The 12,293-nt window shown below is 56.8% G+C and overlaps 1 protein-coding gene across 10 annotated transcripts in view; it reads right to left on the minus strand.

The window, feature by feature from the left end:
• Positions 1-12,293, minus strand: part of Kcnt1 (potassium sodium-activated channel subfamily T member 1) — a 58,027-nt gene that overhangs the window by 13,440 nt on the left and 32,294 nt on the right. For 9 of the 10 annotated variants that reach the window (XR_005877107.1, XR_005877106.1, XM_040745231.1 and 6 more), the window contains 12 exons: positions 8,977-9,141; positions 8,578-8,714; positions 7,046-7,109; positions 6,847-6,955; positions 6,224-6,332; positions 5,893-6,042; positions 5,262-5,500; positions 3,831-4,068; positions 2,141-2,246; positions 796-968; positions 295-366; positions 9-143 (listed from right to left, as the gene is read on the minus strand). Coding sequence is in view for 8 of the 10 variants with exons in the window: in XM_040745231.1 (XP_040601165.1) it covers positions 9-143; positions 295-366; positions 796-968; positions 2,141-2,246; positions 3,831-4,068; positions 5,262-5,500; positions 5,893-6,042; positions 6,224-6,332; positions 6,847-6,955; positions 7,046-7,109; positions 8,578-8,714; positions 8,977-9,141 (1,697 nt within the window). In the remaining 2 variants the exon portion in view is untranslated. The remainder of the gene's footprint in view (positions 1-8; positions 144-294; positions 367-795; positions 969-2,140; positions 2,247-3,830; positions 4,069-5,261; positions 5,501-5,892; positions 6,043-6,223; positions 6,333-6,846; positions 6,956-7,045; positions 7,110-8,577; positions 8,715-8,976; positions 9,142-12,293) is intronic. The other variant, XM_040745227.1, reaches the window with a different exon arrangement.

Here is a 12,293-nt window from a genome sequence, read left to right on the forward strand (position 1 = left end):
GTGCTCACCGAAACATGGTCTGCACATTGACAATGGTCTTGGCGTCTGCCATGTAGTCCTCTTCAGCACTCATGGTGCTCTCCTTGTCCACCACCACCAGGTTGTCGGCATAGATGATGCCACACTGTAACAGGCTGTCCAGGCTGCACGGGACAAGGAGTATGGCCGTAGGATCCCCACCCCACCAAGCCCCTCTCAATCCCCCCCTTCCCCCTGGGTCTGGGCCAACTGTTCATTTGTGGAAGGGTGGTGGAGGGACAGCAGGCACTCTGGCCATGGTTGTCCTCATCTTACTTGTCCACAGAGCCCTCCATGTAGTAGACCATGGGGAAGCAGCAGATGGCCTCCAGGAAGTGGTGGTCTGGCCTGTGGGGACAGCAGAGCTTGGATGTGCCACCTGCTCTATGGTTTATCCTCTCCACACTCTTATGGCCCCCAAAACATGGGACTGAGGGGGATTTAAGGGCAAAAAGCCTGCCACTTATTCGACTCAGGGGAAACTGAGGCCCTGGACTTGCTGAGGTTATGCAGCCAAGACTGGACCTTGGGCTCTGGCTGCCATGCTTCGGGGGTCCATGGATGAAGAAAGGAGCTACGGTTTGGGGAATCCTGTGGTCTTGCCAGCTGGACTCTCAGTTGTGGGGACATGATATAAAGAGGTTAGAGGAGAAACTAGAGGAGGAATCTGCTAAGGCCATCAAGATAAAGGAGGCATAGCCACAGAAGACAGCAGGGAATGGGCCAGCAGTCCCTGCACAGAAAGTGAGGCATCATGGGGATCGCACACTCTCTCACTTGTTGTCCAGCAGCAGAACGATGGGGTTAAGTTCCCGGCGGGACCGATAGTAGGCGCGCAGAGGTACGATGAAGTTATAGAGCCCGTTGCCTGCTGTCTCAGCAGAGACGATAATCAGCTTGTTCTTGAATCCATAGGCTTTGGCATCTTCATAACTGTTGTGTTTGCAGCCCTGGGGATGAGGGAGAACCCAAGCTGGGCACCACTCTGGCTGTGGGAGAAGCTGGTGGGCCAACAGCAGGGACGTGCAACGTGTGGCGCATGGGAGCCCTGGGGAGAAATGCGGCCACCAGCCACCAGGGCTCCTCCATCTAGCTGCCCCGAAAGTCAGTGTCCCACAAAAACTTGGTGTAAGCCAGCAATACAGCATTTAGTTACAGAAATGCAGAGGGCCAAGTCATGTGTGCATATGTATGTGTGCACGTGCATATGTATGTGCACGTGCTCACACACATGCACTGTCCACCACAGAGCCCAGAATCAAGGCCACAGGCAGCATTTGATCCTGCTTCCTAAAGCCCCTTCCCCTAAATGGAGTGAGACGTGTGTTGGAGGTGCCCGGTCCCAGTCTACAGCTGGGCATGCACAGAGATGAACTGAGCATCAAAGGGCTCAGATCCCTAAGCAACATGGAACAGTATGGTCCCTGAGTAAGACAAGAGGCCCATGCCTCCACCACGTGAATGCAAAGCAAAATTTCCTCTTGGTAACGTGCTAAGGAGACTATTGGAGGGATCTAGAATTAAGAAAGCTGATTCAGAGTGGGGCAGGATAGAAGCCATCATGCCCATCTCTCTGCAGTGACTGTACCATAGAAACAGTCACTTTCACAGTAGGACAGCATGGCCAGAGATGTGGTCAACTGTGCCCCCCCCCTGCCTCAGGGTGCTAGGCCAGATGCATGGGCTGACTCTGTCACGGATTGAGTTCTATCACCCTAACCACGGGATCCAAGCTCCTCAAGGGTCAACAAGGGATCCTGAGGAAGGCAGAAAGGGAAGTGACAGGCATGCGATGGTTTAAGGAATGGCAAGGCCTTTGGAGCCCTGGGTTCCCCGGACAGGAGGCTCTGGCTCCGCCTGACTCTAGTGGTGGGTTATATGAAGAGGGACGTAGTCCTCATCTGGGAGCATGCAAGGTGTTTGGGAGCTCAGGGCTCGGTGGTCCTAATCTGCTTCCAGCCTGTTCAGAAAAGCCTTCAGTGACATCAGAGCAGGAGGCGGAGAGCAGGCAGGTGGGGCGCGGCAGGGAGGGGTCAGCTCCTGCTCGATTGTGCAGCACCGACAAAATACATGGACACCAAAGTGGGACGGCAGGTGGCCACAGCTGAAGACTCAGCCTTACCTTGTCTAGCCGGAGGCAGCAGAAGGGAGCTTTTACAGGCAGGAGGTGGCATAAGGTCGGGGAGCTGCCAATGTAGGGTGAGTTGGGGGGGTAGCCCTTCACATACCTGGATGAAGACAGGACCACAGCATGGCACCATGGCAACGTGGCCTGGCCACTTCAAAGCTACCCTTTACCTGGAATACTCATGGAGTCACCTGGTACTAGCAGAGATGGCTTGCTGTCTCCATCTCCTACACCTACCTGGGACAGCCACATGAGATGAGACCTCAGGGACCTGTCCCCGCTTCCCAGGCTAGGGCTAGGACAGGTTCACCAAGGTCCTAGAGTGGCTCAGACTGAGGAGGGGTGCAGAGGGGCCACCTGTGGCTGCTCCCCTCTGCAGGACCCAAGGAGGGCTGGAGTGTCCTCCCAACAGTCAGCCCTCAGCTACTCAGATGGGGGGCAGGGGGCTAGCTTGTACCCCTTATGTCCCCAGAGAAAAACTCCACACACAACATACTCAGTGCAGACATTTACATACATACACATGGAAAAACCAGGAACAGATGCATGCACACACATACACGCATGTGCACTTGTACACATGCATACAAAGACACATGGTCACATAAGCAATTCCCACCCACTTCCACACATGTACTCTCTCTCTCTCTCTCCCTCTCCCTCCCTCTCTCTCCCTCCCTCATTCTCTCTCTCTCCCCTACCTCCTTCCCTCCCTCCTTCCCTCCCTCCCTCCCTCCTTCCCTCTCTCTCTCCTCCTCTCTCTCCTGGAAGCTGAGAATACCAGGGCTATAATCACCAGTCCCCAGAGTGATGCCCATGGCACCCCAGGTGATAGACAGGACTGGGTCTGTGCTTCCAGACTAGCCTCTCAGAAGGCTGCCTCTCCTCCTCCTCACCCTACAGTGTCCAATACGCACCATACCAGGCTTTGACAGTGTGCCCTGGCCACAACTTTCTATTTCCGTTTCCATGTGCCTTAAGGGACACAGCCACAGGGACCAGTGTCCTTTCTACTTGCAGGATCTGGGAGCCCCTCCATTGACCCCTCAACTTTAGAGCAGTTCCCAACAGGAGGATGCCCTGACTGAGGTCAAGGTAGCTAAACTGCTGAGGACTAATGTCCCTCCTGTCTCAACCAGGAAGATTTGGCCTCAGACCACAGCCAGCATGGCCACTTGAGGTAGGCTTGTAGTCTCTGGTTCTGGACAAGGTCTTGCCAAATCATCAGCCGGTGACTTCTACAGACCCTGCCCCAACAATACCCACCTGAAATGAGGGGGGCCACACCCCACAGTACCAGGAGGAGGTGACCCAGCTATGACACTAGCTCAGGAATGTCTGTGGGTCACTACCTGGCTCTATACCAACTCATGGAGTAACCAAGGGCAGACAGCTCAGTGTCTGAGCAGGTATGGGGCTACGCTACTCTATCAGCCACTCTGGGTCTGTGAGTCCCATTATCTCTGACTCCAGCCAAGGCCAGGGGAAGGGTACCAGCCTAGTACACCCCTGCCAGCATGCTCTCTCATGTACTAGGCTTGGGGTGAGGTGGAGGTCCTCTGCTCTGATTCCCTGTGTTTTGGGGCCCCCTAGAAGACCCCATTTGCAGAGCAGGGATTGTCACTATACCCAGCACCAGGGACCTTTCCCTCCCACTGAAAGCTGAGCTCCACTCAGCACTCACTCAACCACAGAGAGGCCCTCGTCGTCTGAGGGCGTCACCTCATCCTCTGACTGGTCACTCAGCAGGTCACAGGGCAACAGCGCCGAGCTGTCTGCCACCTCCAGAACAGGTGCAATGCTGGGGCGCCGACTCCCAGAGCCGTTCTCCGTGGGCAGAGCCAGCTTGCCGCCGCCGCCCACACCACCGCCACCCTGGGAGGGCCGGCAATCTGTGTTCTGCAGGTCCATGGCCACTGTCCCTGGACAGAGGGGTTGAACCTGACCAGCAGCCCTTCCCACGCCCCTCTCTGGACCGGCTGTGTGGCCTTAGGGATTTCAGGACGTCCCTGAGTCTCAGTTTCCCCTTCAGGACAAGGAGGGGCCCTGAGGGGTGGTGATGTTGAGTAGAGCTCTTGGGCCCCTTCCAGGGTCCCATCCAAACTGGTTGCTGTGACTGACTCTGACTTCCAGAGGACCTGGCTAGGGAGGGTTGTCACACAGTAACACAGGAGCAGCGAGGCCGTTTTGCACCTGCTGATCTCTGTTCTTCCCACTTCAGGCCCTGGCTGCTAGCTCTGGGTTGGTGGTTGGCTCAAGGACGCTACCTCTGAGAAGTGGGTGGAAGGGCTTCCCGAGTCGCTCGGTCTCAGGCGTGCGGGTGAGCAGATAGCAAGCAATGGATAGAGGTTGGGCTGGGCAGCAGCAACCCCACCCCCAAGCTCCTCCTCAGGCCTGACCACCAGGGCAAGCTGTTACTGCAGGAGCAGCAACTTCAGAGTCAGGCAGCTGCTGGCACATGTCACACGTGGCTGACAATGTGCCCCACAGAGTCAAAGCACATGGTCCCTAGACACCACAGGCCGGGCATGCAGTAGGTGCTGATTGGTGTCAACTTGTTTTGTGGGTCACAGCTTGGGGCTAGCACCACATGAGAAGGTCACTGACCTGGATAACCTGTGGGTCTGTGGCCTGAGAGGCTCGACGACCTATTCCTGTCCCCTACTCCTCCCTGACACATGCCACAGGTACTACCTTCTGAGTCTTGGCCCAGCCCTGCTCAGGAGGTCACCTGAACCAGTTATGGAAGGACAGAAGTCCCTGGGAAGAGCCCAGAAGCTAAGCTGTTGCTAACTTCAGACATCTACACTTAGTGGATGCCAGGGCCTTCATCTAGTCAAGGGATGCTCTGGGCAGAGAGAACTACATGGGCCTTTGGTCAGTTTAGATACCAAGGTGCCTCACGGGCTGTAAGTTACCCAGGTAACTGGTGCCCACCAAAACTCTGATGGGGGGTACCCCAATTGGATAGATCCACAACTCGAGGCCTGGAGAGGCTCACACTGTCCGAGAAAGAACTGAGTCTCAGGGGTCAGGGGCCTCCCACCCAGAGGCAGGAAGGGTGTGGCACACACCTTTGGAAGCCAGCATTTACCACCTGCATGCACCAGCTCACCCATAGAGGCAATGATGCTGTGCACTGGCAGCCGGGATGGTCCCTCGTACAGTGCCTGCCCTGCAAGACCGCGCCTCTTCTGCTTCTCCTCCTGCTTGAAGATGAAGGCCGAGTTCTCCTCCTTGGTGATGTTGATGTAGAAGCAGGTGTCGGAGGCGGCCAGGATGTGCCGGGGGCCTGGGTTCAGCAGGATGCTCTTGTCCTCCTCACGCTTCAGCCCAATGAGGCACACACCATACCTGAGCAGCCGTGGCCTGGAGCTCAGGGCCACTCTTAGCACCCTGCGGCTCAGGCTGCCCTCCTGAACAACTCATTCTCCTGCCAGGGACCCCGCCTGAACCTCTTGGACAAGCCCTTCGCTTGGGTGTTGGGGACTCGAGGACCCCAGGCCAGCCTCAGGAGAAGCTCCAGAGAAGAGCTATGTGGCGGGTTCTTACGTGGTGTCCGGACTTGGCCATCCTCACCAGGTGAGCGGAGCCAGGCTACACTGTCCTTAGCTGGGAGACTCTGTGACCTCCTGCCCCAGGGCCCCACCCATGCTGACCTGGTCCTGGGTGGGGAGGGTCAGCAGCCCAGTGGTGGCGGGAACAGCAGGCTCCAAACCCCGTATTCAGCCCCGCGTCCCACGTACTTCTTGTGTGCGTGGAAGGCTGCGTAGGTGAAGCTCTTGCCCTCGTATTCTCGGAAGAATTTGCTGTCACCCATGCGAATATGGTACACCTCGTTGCCCGAGCAACGCCCATACATGCGCTGCCACTGCTCTGGAGACTCCTGCCCTTCCCTACCAGAGTAGCAGGGTAAGGGGGCTGTCCCCCTCAGAGAGGGCTGCCCCTCCCACCCTGCATCGCCCTGGACCCCTTCCTCTGCCACACTACAGGCCCTCCTCCAGGGAGCCCGCCCTGCCTTGTGGGGTTGAGCGGGGCGGCCAGGGCGTGGTAGTCGGTCTGGCACAGGGCACTCACTGGCCACGGGACGTGTGCACCAGCAGGGTGATGAGGGTGGAGGTGGCCGGGCAGATGCAGTTCAGGGCCAGCATGGCGTACTTGCACTCCTCCTCGCATACCACGTGGTCTGTGGGGACTGCAGGGTCAGGGCCCACCACCCCTGCTGTGTGCATTCCCTCCCCACAGCACCCATGGCTGTCTGGGTGTGTGAAGGCTCTCCTGTGTGGTGCCCTTGGAAGCCCTGCCTCATCAGCCAGCTCCTACACAGCAGGGGTTCAGCACCTCGGTGAGCTGCACCTGCATTTCTGGGGTCACCACAGCTCTACCCAGGTGCCCTTACCTGCCCCCCCCCCCCCCCCCCCCGGTGGCCATCCTGGGCCCTGTCCATAGAGATTCTGATCGGAGAGTGCTCCCGCCTCCCTCGCCAACTCTGGCTCTGCTCCCACAGACCTCGGGCCCAGGTGGAGGCCAGATCATCTGTCAAGGCTACCCCTGGTAGCTCCCCATTCTCTGGTACAGAGACCTGGACGGCATGTTATCCCAAGGGGGAGCCTTCCTTGAGCCTCTGAGAGGGAAATTCACCCCCACCCGCCACGCCCTTGCAACCTGCACACCCTTGTACCACAGGGCCCCATACACACCGGCAAATTTGACGTGAAACTTGTTTTCGGGCTTGAGGATCTGGACGTAGAGGGGACAGTTGGGAGCAAAGTCCTTCACAGCCCAGGCTCGAAGGATGGTCTGGTGATCCTGGGGGGGAGGCGTGGTTGGTGTTGGAGGGTCAATACCAAGGGTAGGCAGACAGTGCAGGCTGGGGGTGGGTAGTGTTCCTGAACTCACCGCAGCCGTGCGGTCCACCTCATTCCTGCTGCTGAGGATAAAGCAGGCCTCTCCATTGTCCATCCTGTAGAGCACCAGCTGCTGAGTGAGGCTATGGACCAGGGCCTCCCCAGGAGGAGATGAGGAGGCCAGGAGGGGCCCGGTATGTGAAGGGTGAGGGAGATGGCCCAGCAGGGGACCTTGCTGAGGTAGTCAGGCCTGGCCCAGTACGTCCCAGCATACAATCCTGCAGTGCATCCCGGGTCTCCCAGCCTCCCCAGATTTTTCTGGAACATTCTGGGCAGGTCAGGATGCCTGGACACCCATGGCAGAGTCTAAGGTCAGATGCTGAACAAGGCTCATGAGCCAAGTCTGCCCTGGAGACACCCATTGGCCAGTGGCTCTGAGCCACACTCTGCCACATCCACCCACACTCTGGCCTCTGCTTGCAGCTGTCAGAGGCCTAGGGTCAGAAAGAGTGGGTCCTGTCCTCTATAGCAGCTGACTTTACACGGGGGACTGCCCGGCATCTAGGGCCCATCCCCTGCTTCCGGCAGGCAGCTGACTTTACATGGGGGACTGCCCAGCGCCTGGGGCCCATCCCCTGCTTCCATCCACTCTGTGTTGGAGCACAGAGCCTGTTCCCTCTTCTGCTTGACCACTCAGCAGCCTGGACCCTGGTGGTCATTTCTAGCTCCTTCCAGGTTCCCAGGAGCCTGGCTATAGAAACAACTCGGCCCTGCTAAGAGCCAGTTGGAGAAACCTTTACCTCACAAGCAGCTTCACACCTGCTCCACGAAAGCTGTGGGTGCCTCCCTGCCTGGCTGCCACTTCCTGCCCTGTCTGCCAGTCTAGAGCTGGACACAGACCGCTGAAGTCTCACGGGAACTGGGCAGATTCCCTAAAGAGGCTGCGTGCATGAGAGCCCCAGCTCAGGCTCCTGGGGATGAGGGACCTGCTTGCCCTTGGCCCTGTATCGCCTGTACCACACAACAAAGGGTGCAGGAGCCTTCTGGAAGGAAAATGTGGCTCGGGAGGCTTTGGGGGAGGCGTCCCAGATGGTGCAGTAGCACATTCCGGTTACACGCTAACAGCTCACTCCTGCCACCTCAAGTCACTCTGTCAACTTGTCTTTAAATCAAGAGCCACCCTCAGCCCTCGTGTCTTCACCATTGACTCTCAGCAGCCAGTATTTTCCACCCCTGGTCTATTTTAAGCTCCCTGAAACCGGGCAGAGAAAATCCCTAGACTCCGAGCAAGAGAAGGAAAGGTACCCAAAGGCAAAGCTCACGGCAGAAGAGCACAGCCTGGCCAGGCGAGCTTGCCAGGCTGCCCGGCAGTGACAGAACACAGGGGTGGAGCTAGGCTCTAGGGCCCCCTTGCCTGGACCTAGACCCTGAGCATTCCACCCACCCTGGCCCTGCCTCCACCTGGGATCCCTGCCTGCCTCAGGCCCTGTGCCAGGCTGTGCCTATCATGGCCCTACCTCTACCTGGGGGGCTCCCGGTGGCCTCAGGCCTAGGTCTGGCTGCGCTGTCCTGGCTGGCACTCACTTGGCTCGCATGAGGTCCTGGTCCTTGAGGGCAGAGCCCTGGAGGTAGATGACCCGCTGGGACCACAGGGGAATCTGCAGTACCCTGCGCACCTGGATATCCATTTCGGAGGGACACAGGATGACCACGTAGTAGTCCTGCTGGCCAGGCTGTATGTCAGTGCCTCTGAGCAGGATCCTGTCCCCCCAGCCTGTATTATTTCCTGGGTGGTGTCATTCCCAGGGCTTTATGGGAACATCACAGACCCCCCCACCCCAACACACACACTGGATTCCATAACCGGGTACTAAGAGTGCTCAGGAACCTTGCCCAAGCATGTGGCAGTCTTGCACGGGGTGGGGGGTTGGGGGTCGGGATGGGGGAAGAACTCAGGCTCTCCAGGGTTGCCCACAGCCTTACCTGGAGCCGGGGGTGGGCATAGAACTCATTCAGGAAATCCATGAGGAGGTCAATCTTGAGGGAGCTCACACACAGGACCACGTGCTTTTCCGTCTGGGCTCGGTGGCGGCTGTAGTTGCCTCCCGACTTCTGTCGCTCCATCCAGAGGTAGACAAGCTCTTCAAACTGTGGGGAGGGAGAAATGAGCACCGGCGTCCGGGGCAGGGGGACAAGGGGCGGGGCGGGCTGTGGAGCAGCAGTGGCATAGGGTGGGGGCTGCCCAGGGTGGAAATGCCAGGTCCTGAGGACAGAGTGAGGCCAGGCCCGCTCGGCTGGCAAGACGTAGGAGTGATGGGGATGGTGACCCTAACAGAGACCAGAGCAGGACCAGGAGATGGCATGCACAAAGCCGTGTCAGAAACCGTGGTGTGTGACTCAGGTCACGGGAAGTCCTGCTGGCGGCCTCAGAAGCTACATGACCAGTAGTGGGTGCTGGAGCCTGTACTCTGGACATCTGGACAGATTGAGAGTCTTGGCTCCACCTATCAGCTTTCCTGACAGTATTGGGAAATCCCCAGCATGGAGGTCAGGGATTTCTCTCCAGTAACAGTGACCAATCAGGTTTCTGATGTGGAAGTCACATGTTCAGTCCTTGCCAGTGGGGTCCTCTCAGACTGGGTGGGAAGTTATAAGGATTGCCAGTTCCACACCTGTCTGGGTCACGTGAGCTGCACAGCACTGGCCCTGCCCAAAGCCTCACTGTGCCCAGGGCTCTGAGGTCAGATGTCCACTGCCTGTTCCGTCAGGACCACACACGGCTTTAACCCATTTCTGAATGGACTGGGGCAGTAGGCCCTGATCACTGTGCCCACTCTGTCTTCACTCACAGGGGTCCTCACCAGGAGACCTGTGGCGGGGGTTGGGGAACACAGGGACCCCCTGCAGGTGGCCCATGGTAGGCACTGCTGCTGGACAGCCCAGGCCTCAGCTTCCTCACTTGGAAAGCGTAAGAGCCTGTCTTGTAGGCTACGGTGTGTGTGTGTGTTTGTGGGAGGTAAGAGCTAATGCAGGATTGGCAGTGACTCCTAAAGTGTATGTCTGCTCAGAACCTCGAGATGGGAGATGATTTGGAATAGGGGAAGGGTTGTGACTGTAATTTGTTGACCCGAAGCCATCTTGGATTATGGTGACACCTAAATCAATACCCACGGGGTCCTTGTACGTGGAGTAAGGGCCACAAGTCATATGGAGATGGACATAAGGTGGAGGATGTGCTCAGGGGCCACCACGACTGTGAGAACTGCCAGATGATGGCCTTGCACATCCCCAGGGCTGCCACCAGCCCCACAACAGCTACGTTCCGACCTGAACACCCGTTATCTGAGTGTTTGGACATCCAGAATTAAACACTCAACCCTAGACCCCCATGGAGGAGAGTGAGCCTCAGGGTCTCAGAGCCTCTGAGAAGGCAAAAAGGAGTTCCATTCCTACTCCATTTCAAAGTGACTCTGGGGTTAGTGGGTCAGGGGCTCATCCTCACTTGGCAAGGGGACTGGGGTATCCCGACAGAGTCCAGATAGAAACTGGAGGCTGAGAGTCACATGGCTGGATGGGGGCTGCCTGTCTTCAGCTTCTGCTGGGTCAGGGTACCATGGATGAGTCACTGAAGTTGAGAAGTCAGGATGGACCCTGATGGGATGGGGCAGCATCGTGAGGACATGACCCATAGTGGGCGAAGGGGCTCCCAAAGGATATGTCCTCCTGGAACCTAGGACTGTGACTCCATTTGGAAAAATAAAATGGGGGCTTTTGTAGAGATCAGGGTGTGGCCTCTGTGTCAGGAGCCTGAGATGATCTTGATCAGGATGACCACCCGGAGCAGTGACAGCTAAGTCTTGGGTGTCACACCATCAAAGCCCACACTGGAGAAGTTGACATGGTTTCCCAGTCCAGCAAGAAGAAAGGAGAAGAGTGGGGGAGACGGCGAGCAACAGAGGAAGGAAGACGGTTTAGAATAATTCATCTGTGAGCCAAGAGATGCTGAGGCTGGTGGCCGAGGCAGGGCTAACTCCATGCCTTTGGAGCCCTCTGAGAACCATGCCTCCGAGCCCAGGTTTTGGCCTGTGGCCTTCATAACTGTGGAGGGCAGGTGCTGGTCAACAGTGTGTGGCCACCTTTCAGGAGACTCTGGAGATGCCTGCTCCAGGGACTCTGAGGCAGAGAGGGACCAAAGCAGAACCATCTTCACACATGAAAGGGAAGCACAGTCACAGATCAGACGCAACAACCCAGCAGCATTCAACAGAGTCCAGCATAGCATGCAGGACGTCACAGGTGTGTCTCAGGAATTCAAGGATGGTTACTATTAGACAGGACCCTAACAATTTAAGGAGAAAACACTCAATTGGACCGATAAAAAGAATTAAGAAGATTCTATGGGCTGCTCTTCCAGAGGGTCGGGTTCAATTCCCAGCAGCCACATGGCAGCTCACAACTGTCTGTAACTCCAGTTACAGTGGGTCTGGCACCCTCACACAGACTTACATTCATTCAGACAAACACCAGTTTTGGAATAATAAATAGATCATAAAACGTTGCGGTCTCAGCAAATTGAGACAAGAAGGAAGGTCTTTAAGCAGAGGAAGAACATCTCTCCAAACTCAGTGGACTGTCAGCAGACATCACTGGAGCCGACAGTGGGCTCAGAGGCTCAAGGACTGGAGAGAAGTGTGGACTGTCACTCCTCAGGGACAGTCCGTGCAAGCTGATCAGTGACCAGCAAAGCTTGTTAGATACACACTCCAGACATCGACACTAGCAGAGCTCAGAAGTAGAAATGTGATGTCTACACAGGACAAAAACTACAACGTGGCCTGAGGAAACGTAACAAGAGCTTTACACAAAAGCAAAACAATAAACACCAGGTTTTTAACAAGGTGTAGTGGCAAATGTCTTTGATCCCGACATTCCTGAGGCAGAGGTAGGAGGATCTCTGTGAATTAGAGGCTACAATCTGTCTCTTGACTACACAGAGAGATGCTGTTCAAAACCCCTCTTCTTCCCCCCAAAAAAAGGGCCCTTGAACAAGGCAAGGAACGAGGTCATAGACCAGTAGCTAGAAGCAGAATGCTGTAGGACCCGTTTCTGGACACAGAAACACTAGCAGATGGGGGAGAACTGCCTGGAAGGACAGTGGTGGGTGAGAGGGGCAGGGTTAGCACACTCTAGGCTTTCAGTGCGGCATACTCGGGACAGGAGCAGTAAGGGGGTGCCTGCTGGGCTTGGGGCTCAGTGCTGTGAGTCAGAGATGGGACGAGCCCAAGGTCAGAACTCAGGGT

This window comes from Mesocricetus auratus, unplaced genomic scaffold (genome assembly GCF_017639785.1).
Source record: "Mesocricetus auratus isolate SY011 unplaced genomic scaffold, BCM_Maur_2.0 Super-Scaffold_100004, whole genome shotgun sequence".
In the NCBI taxonomy this organism is placed as follows: Eukaryota; Metazoa; Chordata; class Mammalia; order Rodentia; family Cricetidae; genus Mesocricetus; species Mesocricetus auratus.